The sequence below is a fragment of the Lonchura striata genome, chromosome 7, assembly GCF_050655825.1.
Source record: "Lonchura striata isolate lonStrDom1 chromosome 7, ASM5065582v1, whole genome shotgun sequence".
NCBI lineage: Eukaryota > Metazoa > Chordata > Aves > Passeriformes > Estrildidae > Lonchura > Lonchura striata.
In genome coordinates, this window is record NC_140709.1 from 14,591,898 (window position 1) to 14,605,354 (window position 13,457).

General features: G+C 44.6%; 1 protein-coding gene across 2 annotated transcripts in view; it reads right to left on the minus strand.

The window, feature by feature from the left end:
- Positions 1–1,253: 1,253 nt before the first annotated feature.
- MARCHF4 (membrane associated ring-CH-type finger 4) overlaps positions 1,254–13,457 on the minus strand; it is a 94,233-nt gene continuing 82,029 nt past the window's right edge. For both annotated transcript variants that reach the window (XM_077784956.2, XM_021526182.4), the window contains exon 4: positions 1,254–1,843. In XM_077784956.2, the coding sequence (XP_077641082.1) occupies positions 1,482–1,843 (362 nt within the window). In that variant the 3' untranslated portion in view covers positions 1,254–1,481. The remainder of the gene's footprint in view (positions 1,844–13,457) is intronic.

Sequence of the window (13,457 nt, forward strand, 5' to 3'; positions counted from 1 at the left end):
GGAATGGGGTGAGTGGAGAGAACCATACATGCCCAAATGGAAAAGGACAAAACCGATAGGGAAAGAAATTTTATTTTCAAGCTTGTAAGAGAATATTACAAACAATGGAAGAGTAAAAAAAGCCCAAACCCTAAAAACTATTTAAAAAGTACTTGACAGTGTCCCTTTAATATCCACAAATGATTCAGCCATTGTGCATTGAAAGAGAATGTTCCTGAAGAGCAACCGATACCTCCGAGGATATATCCCAGAGAAGGAGACTTATTAGAAGTGCTACACAGTCAATCTGCAACTGTGCTCCCTCTTCAGACTAACTCTCTTTTGGATGATTGAATGGAATAGACTCTGTAATAAACTAACAGACTGGATGTGAAAGGATCAGCCTACAAGACTGAGTGAGACTGTTGCAAATTGAGCAGCAGAGATACAGACATCAAAAAAAAAAAGGTACATCTCTAATGCATGAGTGTCTGAATCAGCAAGGGAGCAGAAACCCACCAAAGGTGGGTCAGCTTCTTGTGATTAGAGTAAAATGGAAGGAAATTAACCTGGAATGTCTGCATGGAAAATGATGCGTGTGGGTGGCAAGGTCTGGATGCTGGATTTGGGGTTATGAAGGCATGAATCACACCAGTACTTGTGCTTGAAACACCTGTGGAACGTTTGTACAAAATTTGCCAAAAATGCCTATACGTCAAATAAAGGTTATGGAGCACCCTCCCCCCTCCCAGTTCTACCCTCACAAACCCCTTGTCAGGAACATTATGAAAAAAACAGGCTTCTTGGTGAAATTTGGGTGTGCCTGGATTTTGTTAAGATTTTCTTAGTGAGATGATTCAATCCATCTTCTGTAAATCAATACGGAAAAATCCCCAGCCATTTCACTTCAGGTACCCCACGGTAAATCAAACAAGGCTCCAGTGACTCATGAAACAAAACAACTCATAGCCCTGGTTAATTGGAGTCTGGAAAATAAAACTACTCCAAATATTTCATTCCCTTCCATGTTTTTATAAATCTCACACTACGTGTGTGTTTGTGTGCGGGTGCGTGTGTGTACGGGGCTGTGCACAGAGCGTTACCTATTCCAGGTAATAGGATTTGTAAGACATGCTAAACCGTCTGTTCCTCTGCTTCCCCAGAACTCTGCCTACTCAGTTTGTAGTCTGTATTGCACTTGTTTTGTTGGTTTTTTTTGTGATTTGTGTTGTTATTTTTTTCTTTTTTTTTTCTTTTTTTTTTTTTTTTAAACAGGCTGGAAAACATTAACCTCTTTAGCATGAGTGTGCAGCTCTCCCTCCACCTGCTTTTTTCCTTAGCTGGCCAGGTGCCGCCTCTTATATCTTGTGCAGTTACTGAAAGAAGAAAAGAAAAAAAGAAAAAAGAAAAGGAAAGAGAAAGAAAAAGGCACACCATGCTCCTCTGCTTTATGAGTTCTTTGTCTCCTCCACTTCGTGTTAAGGCCTCCTGAATTCCTCTGCTCAGACCGTCGTGACCCTCATGACGAGCTCTCTGTTACTACTAGACTGACTCCTCTGTTCGTGAGGCCTCAGGTGGCTGAGTATATGCAGGATGGTATAAGCACAGTGGTGGTCAGAGAGGGTGCCTGTGGCATGGCCGGCAGCCCGTGCCCCGCTGTCGGCTGGAGCGGAGTTAGTGGCTGTACCACCAGTGGAGGACGAGTGGGTGGTTTGGGAGGAGGGGCGCTGATTTGTCCTGGTCCCTGTTTTTTGCTCCTCCATGTCCTTTGTTTTGTCATAGTTCAGCACTTTCCACTGCTGATTGACCGCCTGCCACCGTTTAAAAATCCGGTAAACCGAGGGCCCTTCGTGTATTATTAGACCTGGAGGGAAGGGGGAAAGAAATAAACATAAAACACAAACAAAACTTTAGAAAGAGCCATAAACCTTCCCCAGCATTTCCCCCCAGTTAGCTGGTTAAGCTCAGCTCTCCAGCCAGTGCATTCTCAATGATAAATCCTGTATTTTAATTACTGACAGGCAGAGCACTGGTGCTCCTCCGCTGCAGGATCCCTCTTTACTCTGAATTAAAGGGATTACAGTTTTATCTCAGCCATCGATAAATGGATCGTAAATGGAGCACAGTGAGTTATGCTCTTACAGCAAAAGAGTATCTGTTTACCAACAAATGCCCAAGGTTTCTCTCTCACTGGGCTAATTTTGCATGCTGCATAGGTATGATTCACTGGACTCAAGCCTGTGTTTGGAGGGGGTGTAACTGCAGCTGATGTGTCAGTGACGGCTGCTGCACCAGCGCCGTGTCTCTCCCCACACACAGCAGCACAGCAGACACACCTGTGGAGGCCAGAGGCAGCAACTGAGCAGAAAAAGAGGTCTGTCTGTACCTGTAAGTGGTTTGTTATACCAAGACAAAGTTTTGCTCAACTGCAGAGCAGGTACCCCATCAAACGTCACTCCCTCCTTTGAGGGGGAGCTCAGCACACTTAACAAAAAGGGCAGAGAGGCTCCCAGTGTGTGCACAGCGTGCAGGCAGTGCCTGTGTCCTGCTGCCCACCTGCAGGCACAGGACTGATGTCTGAGGACAGCTCTGGGCTGCAGCATATGGCACTGGTAATGGTCTCTCTGTCCATAAGAGAAGGAGCAGCTCAGGTCCCTCAGCAGCCCAGCAGTTATCACATTTCCCAGCTGTCTCCATCATCCTCCCCACCCTTGCATGAGGACTAAGGAACTAAATAATTTTAGTTGCTTGGATGATGGCAATACTTGAGTATTAAGCTCTGCTATTATCATTGAACTTGCAGACTCTGGCTAGACCCTGTGGAAGCACTAGGTCTGGCAGGAGCTGCAACACAAGTCTTCTCCACTGAGGCTGAAGGAAGCTGCAACATCTCCTGTAGATGGGTTTAGCTGGCACACTGTAATGTATCTCACAAGCTTTGCTAGAGAATGGGATTTATGTGGAATGAGGGGAGTCTGAGTGTCCCTGCTTTGCAGCCATCTGTCTCTTAGGAAAGTGCCTTTGTGTCCCAGGTAACTGAAGCCAGACCAGCAGGCAGGACTGGGTGAGTTAGCACAAGGAAGGCTTCATTGTCCTTAATGATTAAGGATTCACCATTGTGGGTCAGGATTGAGATTATCAAAAACCTTTCTAAGAAGAGTAGCTCTCTTTCCTTCCTCTTGCAAGCAAAAATACATGAACAAGACTCACAAGAATCAAACTCATGCCTAAACAAAGGGGCTGTCTTGACCAACATCGTGTAGAGAGATGATGGGCACCACAGAATAAAATGTTTTACAGCTCTTCCCGATTAATCAAATGCTACAGTTTTACCCACCACCTACCTTTTCCAGAGAGTTCTAGTTTCTGATGGCAGATAATTACTGGAGACAAACTGTGCCACATCAGACCCCAAAATACCTGAAGGTCATCTTACCCTTAGGGCTGATCTCCCCATTACTCACTGATGGGATGCAGCCACTTGATTTCTTAGGATCAGCATCTGATATTAGAGAGTTTAAATCACTGCTTCAGTACAGATTGAGATTCCAGTCTCCATGGTTCTAAGCATAATTAGGAGCCCTGCTGACTTGATCCCAGATTAGCTTCAGGGGGACTCACATTCACTGAAATGGGTGCTGAGCCTGCTCACTGGCTGTAGAAGTAACTCCACTGGATAGCTTGTATGCAGATCTGACTATTTTGGGACAGGGAAGGCACTACAGTATGAGAGAGCTCTACCCTCTGGTTCCCAGAGGCCACTAAGATTGCACAGCTGTAACCCTGCAGTGCTGCTGGCTTTTTATAACTAAAACCTGTGATGTCATCATAGAAAATGTGGGTTTTCCCTCCTGCTTTGAAACATGGTTGAGAATTCTGACGTGGTCTGATCAAAGCATCAACTATAAAAAGCAGGACTTAGGGGAAGCCTGCAGATCCAGCCAAGGAGATAGAGCTTTGAAGCATGCCTGAAGTGGATCAGCCCATGACAAGGGACATTAGACATACATTTAAATGAGCTGTCTGATCAGTAATGAATGAAATTCCACTCTGATCAGTTTCTCAGTGTTTCTCAGAGACCACTCTAAGCCTGGGATAAAAGAGCCAAAATCAAATGTTTTCTCTTTGGCTGTAGAACATTCTCCATAGAATCAAATCCATTCTACAAAGTATTAAACACCGAGCCACGACTGTAAATCTATTCTTAATTACCTTATCACAAATATTTAATGCGCAGCCTGATTCAAGAGGGCTGTTTATAAAATTCTTGTTTGTTTGCCTTCTAATTATAAATGTTTATGATCTAATGCAATTAACTGTGTGATGCTGATGGATGGATTGCTGAATCAATTGAGCAGCTGTTTTCTTAGATAGTTTTGGTTTCCAAATATTTATAAAAGTACAAAATAACCTCTTTTTATCTGTATTTACTGGGCTCTAAATTACTTATCGATTTCCCAGTGTCAAGCTTACGAAGCTGTAAAATTAAGAAGAAACCAAGTGGAGGGGTGGGCATGGAAGCAGAAGTAACAGTGATTCATTTACAAGAGGAAGTGCCAAGAGTAAGCAAGAGTCTATCAGTTAACATCAAACTGCAGGATGCTTAATGCTCTCATTGAAACAAATCTTCTCTGCCTCAGATAAATTAGGATTGGAATTCTTACATTCAGCTCTGTGCATCCCTTAACAAGAACACCCCTCCCCTCAAGAATCATTCTTGTTGACAGAGGTGAAATGTTCCATTTAAAGGCCAGAATTGAGTGGGAAGTCCTTCAGGAAGGACTGTATTCAACTTGAAGTGTCCCTTTAGAAGCAGTTATTCCGTAAGCCAAATCCCCTGTGTGAGTGTGTAAGGTTGCAGGCTGGTGTGATTCTCTCTTTGTGCAGTCCTCAACACAGAAATGTCTATAGCAGAGTTTCAGATGGATTCTGGGAGTATCCTGGTCCTTTTCTACTCCTCCCCATTTTATCTCGCCCTCTTCTACTTCACAAAATCTGTTCTCAGTGGATCCTCTGTGAAAACCATAATCTTCAGAAGGAAAATTTATGTGAGTTACATATACACCAAACTTGTTGGTCCAGATTGTTGAGTGCTTCACAAAATCCCCAGTTTGTAGTGCTGATGAAGTGAAACTCCCATGGAATGTGGGCACTTGTGTACCGCTCTCATTTCCATTTTCTCATGTAGTGACCTGGCTGGACCAGCATTGGATGAAATTCCTTGATTTGAAAATTGTTGAAAGCTGGACTCTCTTGGGATTAGATGACACAGAGGTGCATTGCATCAGTGGGCTTGTAAGAAAACTGATCAAGAGAAAGGCCCTCAGCCCAAGGGCTGGAAGGACTGCTGGAAGAACAGTGGCGGATGTAACACGGGAATTGTGTTTGTGTCTCTGGATGGGGAAGCAGGGAGCAGTTGCTGTACCGCCATCCTGTCAGATTAACCCAGGGGGTTGTGAGCCTTCAATTTAAAGTAATTTTGGAGCAGCAGTTTCCCAGAAATGACATTCAGTGAATTCCTGAATATGGTCAGCCTCTGCCACCAAGTGATGTTTTCCCCAGAACTTTCAGCCTCTAATTAACCTTCCTCTTATTCCAACACTTGCCAGGCATTTTCTTGAAAGAAACAAGTAAAATTTTTGGGGAAGGAACTGTTTCACCTGTTTGCCAGTAAAGAAAACCACCAAAACAGAGCTTCTGCTGACAGTGGGTGGCACATCATCCCTACACTGACACTCATATTATCTACAGAAGGAAAAATCAGAGTCCATTCCAGACAGTTACCTTCTCAAAAACACCCTGTCCTGTCACCTCTTGTTTCCACTTTCAGCAGGACTTAGCCTTTTTGTTTTCCTTTTCAAATGTGATTTCATCTCAGCCAGACAGCTGCCATGCCTCAGCCTGTTTCTGTTGCTTTCATTATTGGGTGTCAGGGGAAGATTATGGCAGCTGTGATCAAAGCTTAATGTTTGCCTCCACAGCAGTTATGACTCAGGCCAAGGTAAACCAAGCTTTCTGGGAAATAACACTTTATTTGCTAGGCTTTCTCTCTATTGACATCATTGCATACACAAACCCTTCCCTCCCTTTCTGTGACTTCTTTAATCTTTTGTGACAATTTCAAATTTCTGCATTTTTGTTTCCAAAGCTCCACCAGCTCAGCCCTCACTAATCTTTTTGCCTTAATCTTATCTTATTTGCTCCATCCTTAGTCACCTTTTATCTTGATCTAAGAATAGGAAAGTGGCTGATGATAAATCAGGAAAAGAGAGGCAGAAGGATCTGTTCCTGGAAATACAGGCTTGGAAAGGGGTACATAGCATCCGGCATCCCTCACCATTGTGCCCAGGTCAGTTCCAGCTGAATATGACAAATTCTCTGAACAGCCTAGCATACTTAGATGCTCCTTTGGCTGATGCCCAAGACTGCAGAGCTGTGCTCTTGAGGAAATGGTGAAAGAGGGTGAACCAAGGAGCAGGGAGAGGTAGTTTTGTTATTGCAAACAATGTCATGGCATCAAAGCAACTCTGCACTTGGGCTGATGTGGAGGAGAGTTGTGAACCTTGGAGCTGACTAGGCTGGGAATGAGGTAAGGTCCTTCTTCTCCTCAATTCTGTTCATCATCTCCAGAACCTCTTCATTTCATCTCCCTTTTTCTGCAGGTGAACTCCCCAGCAGGGTGCAGTCCCAAACCAGAGGGATGCAGAATCAGCACTGTAACAGCCCACCTGCCTTTTGATTCCCTGATGAAATAAACTGGTATGTCACTGTCTTCAGCAGTGTGACTGGTCCAGCTTGCATTTGGGATTCTGATTTCTCATTCCTAAGGGTAATGCTTTGCGCTTCTCCTTATTCAATTACATCTTGTTGATTCCTCCAATTTGCCAAGATAATTTCAAATTTCAAATGCTGATCTGATCCTCCAAAGTGCTTGCAGCCTTTCCAAGCATGGTGTCATCTGTGTATTTTATAACAGCATATCCTATTTAATTATCTAAGTCATTAATAAAAATATTGAAGAGAGTTGAGTCCAAAAGATTCTCTACTTGAAATGTGTTTCCAGTTTACAGCACACCACTGACAACTGCTGAGAAAGCAGTTTCTCCATTGGCTGTACACCTGCATTATAGTTGTTTAATCTAGAACATGCTTCTCTGGGAGGAGAGTCCAAAGGCAAAGCACCAAGAGCATTGCCCAAGCCACAGCATATTAAATTAACAGCTTCCTCCTTAGCCACTTTGCAATTACCTTTCCAAATTACATCTGGTTATACTCCTGTGCTCACCAATTGGTTAGCTAAAAAATATTCAGTATCTTTCTATGAATCAGTTAAGCTGATTTGCCCTTCATTTCCTCAGTGCCTACCTTCATTATCTGATAGAGATTATATTTAAAGTTAGGTACTCTGCTTGCATTTCCCCAGCTGCCTGGCACCTCCTGCATCCTCCTTAAGTTCCTGATGGTGAAATGCTCATGGGTCAACCACTGTTCCTGCAGCTGCCTCTGAAGTTCATTAGGACATGCTGACAAGGACAGAGCTAACTCATTTGAATATTTTTGAGGTTCTTCTTTTCTGATTCTGCCCCGGGCTCCTTTCTCCTCATTAAAATTATTTTAGTTAAGTTTTGAGGACTGAAAAAAAGGCAACATTTAACTATTTGGCCCTTTGTTATCACATACTATTTGAGCTCTTAGACTTGCCCTGTTCTTCCTCACTTATGCATATGAACGCAGTTCTTTTTGCCTTTTGAATCTCTGGATGGTCATCTTGGGGCTCAACTCCGACAGCTGCCCATGCCTTTGGGATTTCTAGAGAATTTTCATTAGTTGAAGGTTATTCTTTCTGCCTTTTGTGTGATTGCAGCTTCTGATTTAGGGTCCTCAAAGAGTTCCAGCCTCTGTGCTCTCTTCCCACGCTTCTGAGCTTCCCCCTGCACAGGCACAGTTTGCTGCTGTGCCTTTAGTATCATCCCTTTTGGCAGCTGTGAGCTGTTCACAGCTCTTTTATCCTTCAGATTCTCTTCCCAAGAGACACTTACTGCTCTGCTCCCCTGGGGCTGCTGCCGCTGCTTTTCTGGAGTCCATTATCCTCACATCTTACTTTTCTTCAGCTCTGGAATGCTTTCATTAAACACTCGTTTCCCATACAAACTACTGATACACTCAAATTTTTGGGGAGCCTTTGCTTTCTGGGGAAATCAAATAGGAAGTATGGATTCCTTTATAACTGTCATCTCCACTCTCCAAAATATAATTTTTGTCCCAAGAATTTCAAGAGCTGAACAGTCTACCCTGCATACAGGTTCATACCGGTTAGCCTGGAACATGTGGTGCTGTCTTTTAGGCATTTCTGGAAGCTGCAAGACACTGGACCAGTGATCAGGATTTCTCTAGTCCACAAGACTTTTAGCAAAGGTCTGCTCTGAATAATGCTGGAACTGTGCTAGGTGGGTGTGCAAACTAAGCAATTTCCAGCATTGAATGAGATAAAGTATAAATTGAAAATGCATTCGTAATGATTAGAGCTCAAGTGAATGCTTAACATATGGAAAAAATAATTAGCTGATTATAATCAGGCATTTTCTTATCAATCATTCTCAATGCACATTTTTTCTAATGTCTAAAGAAGTGATTATGTTTGAATCTGAACTGTGTTTTGGCTCAGCAGGACTGGGATGTCTGCATGGCTGGACTCCCTTGAGTGCTGTTATCACTGGATGACATGGCCATCATGGATCCCATGGACCTGGGTAAGACAAAACCCTCCTTCTTCTGCCAAGTGCATTCACTGTAGTGAGGTTTCACTGCCACACAGCTTTCCCAGCACTGGGATGCCATGCTTGGATCTCCTGGGCCACAGGGCCATGACTCCAGCAAAACTGAAATTGAGTCCTTCAGAGATTGGTACCTCCATGGCCAGGGAAGAGCTCTCACCAGAGTAGGGAAGCTGTTCCCAGTCTTGAGGAAGTGTTTTATGGAAGTTTGGACTCTTCCATTTTGGGTCACTACAGCAAAAACAAGCTGGCCCATAACCTTCAACTGCTGACTAACCAGAAACCCTTGTGTTTATTACAGCCCATTTCTCCTTGTTCAAAGGCAGCTGTGCCTCAGCGCTTCCTCAGCTCCTGGTGGGCGAGGACCACTTCCACCCACGTGCAGTGGGAGCCCTTCTCCTTCCCTGCTTCCTCCACTCCATCTGGCAGAGCCATAGGAGCAGCAGATCCCATCTGGGCAGGTCATTGTGCTGCATCCCAAACTCTCTGCAGCCCTTAACACCCAGCCCTAGAGTCAGCAAGAGCCCTGCCAGGTGGGACATGGATCCAGCATGCTGGCACCTCAGGGAGTCCCCACAGCTGCTGCTCCACCAGGTGGGTGATGCTGGGGCAGAGTGTGGGGGGCTGGGGAGAGGAGGCAGCTCTTCTATTACTGCTGGCAGTGCCTGGCGTGGCAGCTGGCAGCATCCCTCCCACAGGAATCACTGTGATTTTGCAGGATGAGGCTGAGCTACATGGCAAGAAACAATTTCCAGGCTGTGACACTGCAATATGTCATGAGTTCATGTGACACAAGTATGCAGCAGTGATTCCTGTGTGTACAGGATGCCACAGGTTCCTCTTGGAAGTGGGAGCTGTCCACCCCACAGACATGGCATTTGTAGCTGTGGGAGAAGGAAGGCTTTATCCAGCAGGATGAATTGAGTTGACAGGTAGGACTGCCTGTCATGGGGCTTGTGGAGCTCATGGGGGCTGGGGGCAGGGTGTTGCAGGAGCATTTGGGGAGATTTTATGGCTGCAAAGTAATGCATCTTCTCTGTGAGGTGCTGCCTCCATCCCAGGGCAGCCCTGCTCAACCATGTCCTCCACAGCACCTGCGCTGGGCCCTGTAGGACCAAGCTGGTAAGATCCAACACGAGGAAACACAGGCAAATTAAGGAGCTGAGAAGAGGTGTCCAATGGAAACAAAATTTAATTTTGTTCAGCACTCCCACATGGTTTGTTTGCAATGGGAAAATAATGCAAGTTGTCCTGCAGAGATGTGACAGATGAGCTGGGCTGACCCCTGGAGTTGCACACAGCAACACCATGGCCCTGGAGATACCACAGTACTTCTAGCTGTAAACATGCAAGCTACCAACCACAGCTTCCTCCTCTTACACTGCCCAAAACAGTACTTTTTTATCCCTTGACTGAAAACAGTGATAAAAAACACCCACAAGCAAAACAAGAAATAACAGTGAAAATAGATAAAATGAAACCCAAAGAAATTCTTGCTCAGGCAATAGATAAAAGCATAAACTAAAGTACTCCTATAAACTCAGCTGGCTGTGGACAGCTACAGCAAAGTGAATGTTGTGCCTAAAGGGCCCTTGTACTCCTGTAGTATTTAACTCACAGGGCATGATAAAGCAGAAGATTAAAGGGCAGTCTGCAGTTATGCAGGCAGCAATAAATGAGACTCTTCTTAGAAAAAGCAACTAAATAAATTGAGATGGGAGCTCCACCAACAGAACAACTCCTTGCTTCTGAATCATGCCTCTCCAGCACCACTCCCCACTTGTGTGTCCATCCATAACTGTGCCAGAACAGGAAGGATAGGGCTTGGACATAGTACTCATATACCCTCTTGCTGTCTTAAAGTTTTCCCTCCTTGCTTTGTAGCTAGGACTGGGTAGATCCTCTTGGGACCTTTTTTTTTCTTCCTAATTTAAAATGAATATAACAGCAACACCCCACATCTTGAAAAGGCTTTGTTCAAGAGGTGAAAGACACTCATTGTGTGCATGACAGATACTGCAAGGTCTTTTAAAGAAGGGAGCAAATAATAATTTCAAGCTAGGTTGAACAGAGCACTGATCTCTAGGTGATTTTATGGGTCTTTTCTACCTTCAGATTTTCAGGCATTTCCTACAGAAGTCCATGGAGCTGAATACTTATGGTGAGGAGAGAAGACACGCGTGATATCCACTTCATTCTTTTTGCATGATGGAAACCGTTCCTCCAGCTCTGGGACCTGAACCTTCCCCTGCCATAGCTAATGTTACTCTGACCAAAGCACTGTGCAATCATGCTGATCCTCAGACATTCCAGGGACACTCCTTTAAAAGGAAAGCTGGACAACACCACTGTGCTGTGCAGGGCTTGGGAATCTGCCTTCACACTTGATTGGAGTGAGACCTGAAAAAGTCACATTGTTCCCCAGAATGGAAGAACACACGTGTATTTGCAGACAGGTTAAAATGTTTCATTTGGAATAGAATTTTTTTTTAAATGTTGTATTCCAAATTCTGACACTGAATTTGAAATACTCAGCATGAGCAGTCATCTCTAAATGTTAAATCAAAATTCTTTATTCAAGAATGATCAAAACATGACATTTGCTTATTGAAAGTAGAACTAATGCCTCCCTCTCTGCTTTTATTAGCAAATTAAATTCTGTAAGGAAAAATGAGAATAGTTTCAAAATTTTTTCATTTTCTAATGGATGCAGGTCCTGTTTGAGCCCAATTCTTCCAGTCACCTAAGTGCTTTTTCACTAAGAGAAATGCAAACCAATTAGGAGAGACACAAAGGTGAGTACAGATCACCTTTGACATCCCCCAGTGTAATGTAAGGCACATGGGCTAAATGAATGGACCTGACATGCCTGTGATGTCAGATGTTGGCATGTGCATTGTGATTGCTCCTACTGCATCAGTGGAGTGAGATGTGAACATCTTTCCCCTCCAACATGCAGGAAGGCATCCCAAGGATGTCAGGCAGAGGGTGTTCATGCTGGAATTTGGCCAGCCTTTTGTTGGGATAAATATGTTCCTGGAACACACCATGGTGCAGCCTGTCCTGTGCCGCTTTGCTCTTCACAGCCATGACAAAAAAAAAAAAAAAAAAAAAAAAAAAAAAAAAAAAAAAAAAAAAATCCATTGCAAACCCAGGATTTCTGTGAGATCTCCCAAAGCCTTTCACCTTGGGTGCTGCAGCCTCTCTCTGCTCCCTGATGACATCCCCACAGGTCTCACCCCACCTTCTCCCCTGCAAAGGTCTTCACCTCTCACACAGAAGCACTACTCAAAATTAACAAAGGTGGCAGAAGCCAAGAGGACAAAGGTCTGTAATTTCTGATCTGACTAGCCAGGATCTCTAGGAAGGCAAAACATGTTCCTTGCTTCTCTGCATATACAAGGGTCTTCCACCAGAGCTGAAGGCCTTTGTGGCTGCAATATCCAGATGAGTGAATGCTGATAGAGGGTGAGGGACAGGTAAGGGTTTACCTGCACCTATGGGATCTACCAATGATTACATCACAAGTATGACAGCAGTGAATGGAGCTGAGTGTGTCTAAACCTGCAGCAAAGGTTTAGAGAGCCTTGGAGAACACAGAAAGGTTCTTCATGTGGCTGTGGCTGAGCAGAGTGAATTGTCCCACCTGGCCTAGTATGGATATTGTGGAAGCAGCTCTGCCATGGGGCAGAGGGGCTCAGGCTGTGGCTATCATTTGTGGGTCTTGGTGCAGGAAGAGAAGCACTGCTTCAGGGAGTAACTTTCAGGAAGAACTAGGTTATGCAACTTAGCCCATTAGCCTGTTGGCAATATTCTTCATTACAGTCTGTTGTATCTGGGTTGAAAGATGGCTCTGCTGATAGGCAGCCATCAATAAGCCCCTATGAGGTGATTCCAGAGATTGATTAATGTGGCTTCATATTAATTTCTTCTTACCTCTGCTTCTGGCTCCCCACTGAGCTGGGGACACACCCAAAGCAGCCTCATCCACTATGCATAGGGGTGACCTTGCCGTGGTCTCATCTTTGACTATGGCATTGAATTCTCTTGCCACAGCCACAGCAGCCTGCCATGGACCACAGCTTCCACCTCCAGGAGTAACGTGTCTGTGGGGTGCAGGCTGTAGTAGGAGGAGCGACGGGACAGAAGGCGGTTGGAAAAACACAGCCTGGCACAGAACTGAGGACTTTTTTCATCCCTTACTAGATAGCACAATTTGTGCAGCTGGCATGGGAGATCCTACCAGCTGCCTACAAAGGAATTTCCTGCCACAGTGTAGAGGTTGTGACAGGCAGGCGAGTACTCCTGCCTCTGCCCACATATGGCAACTTAACCCAGGGACACCAGGCACTTGATTTTGTCAAGGAGTTTAGTGACAGGAAGGCACCATTCTGACTGTAATGTATCACACTTGAAAGCACAAGATGCAGTTTACAAGGTGAAGGAATTTCTTTTTTTCCCTCAAAAACTGTTAATTATGTTGCCCTCATTAAATGCCAAACACATTGATCCACTGGAGCAGAGAGCCCCATATGGTTATTCACTATAAATACATCTCTGGAGACCTGCTGCAACAGTGGGACCCTGCTGGAGATGGATGTGGGGAAGGAGTGTGGAGCTGAACACATACATATGAAAGCCCAGGTGCTGCTCAGATTGTGCTGGAAGCCAAGTTCCTTCCCTGCAAAGAGGGAGAGGGTTCAG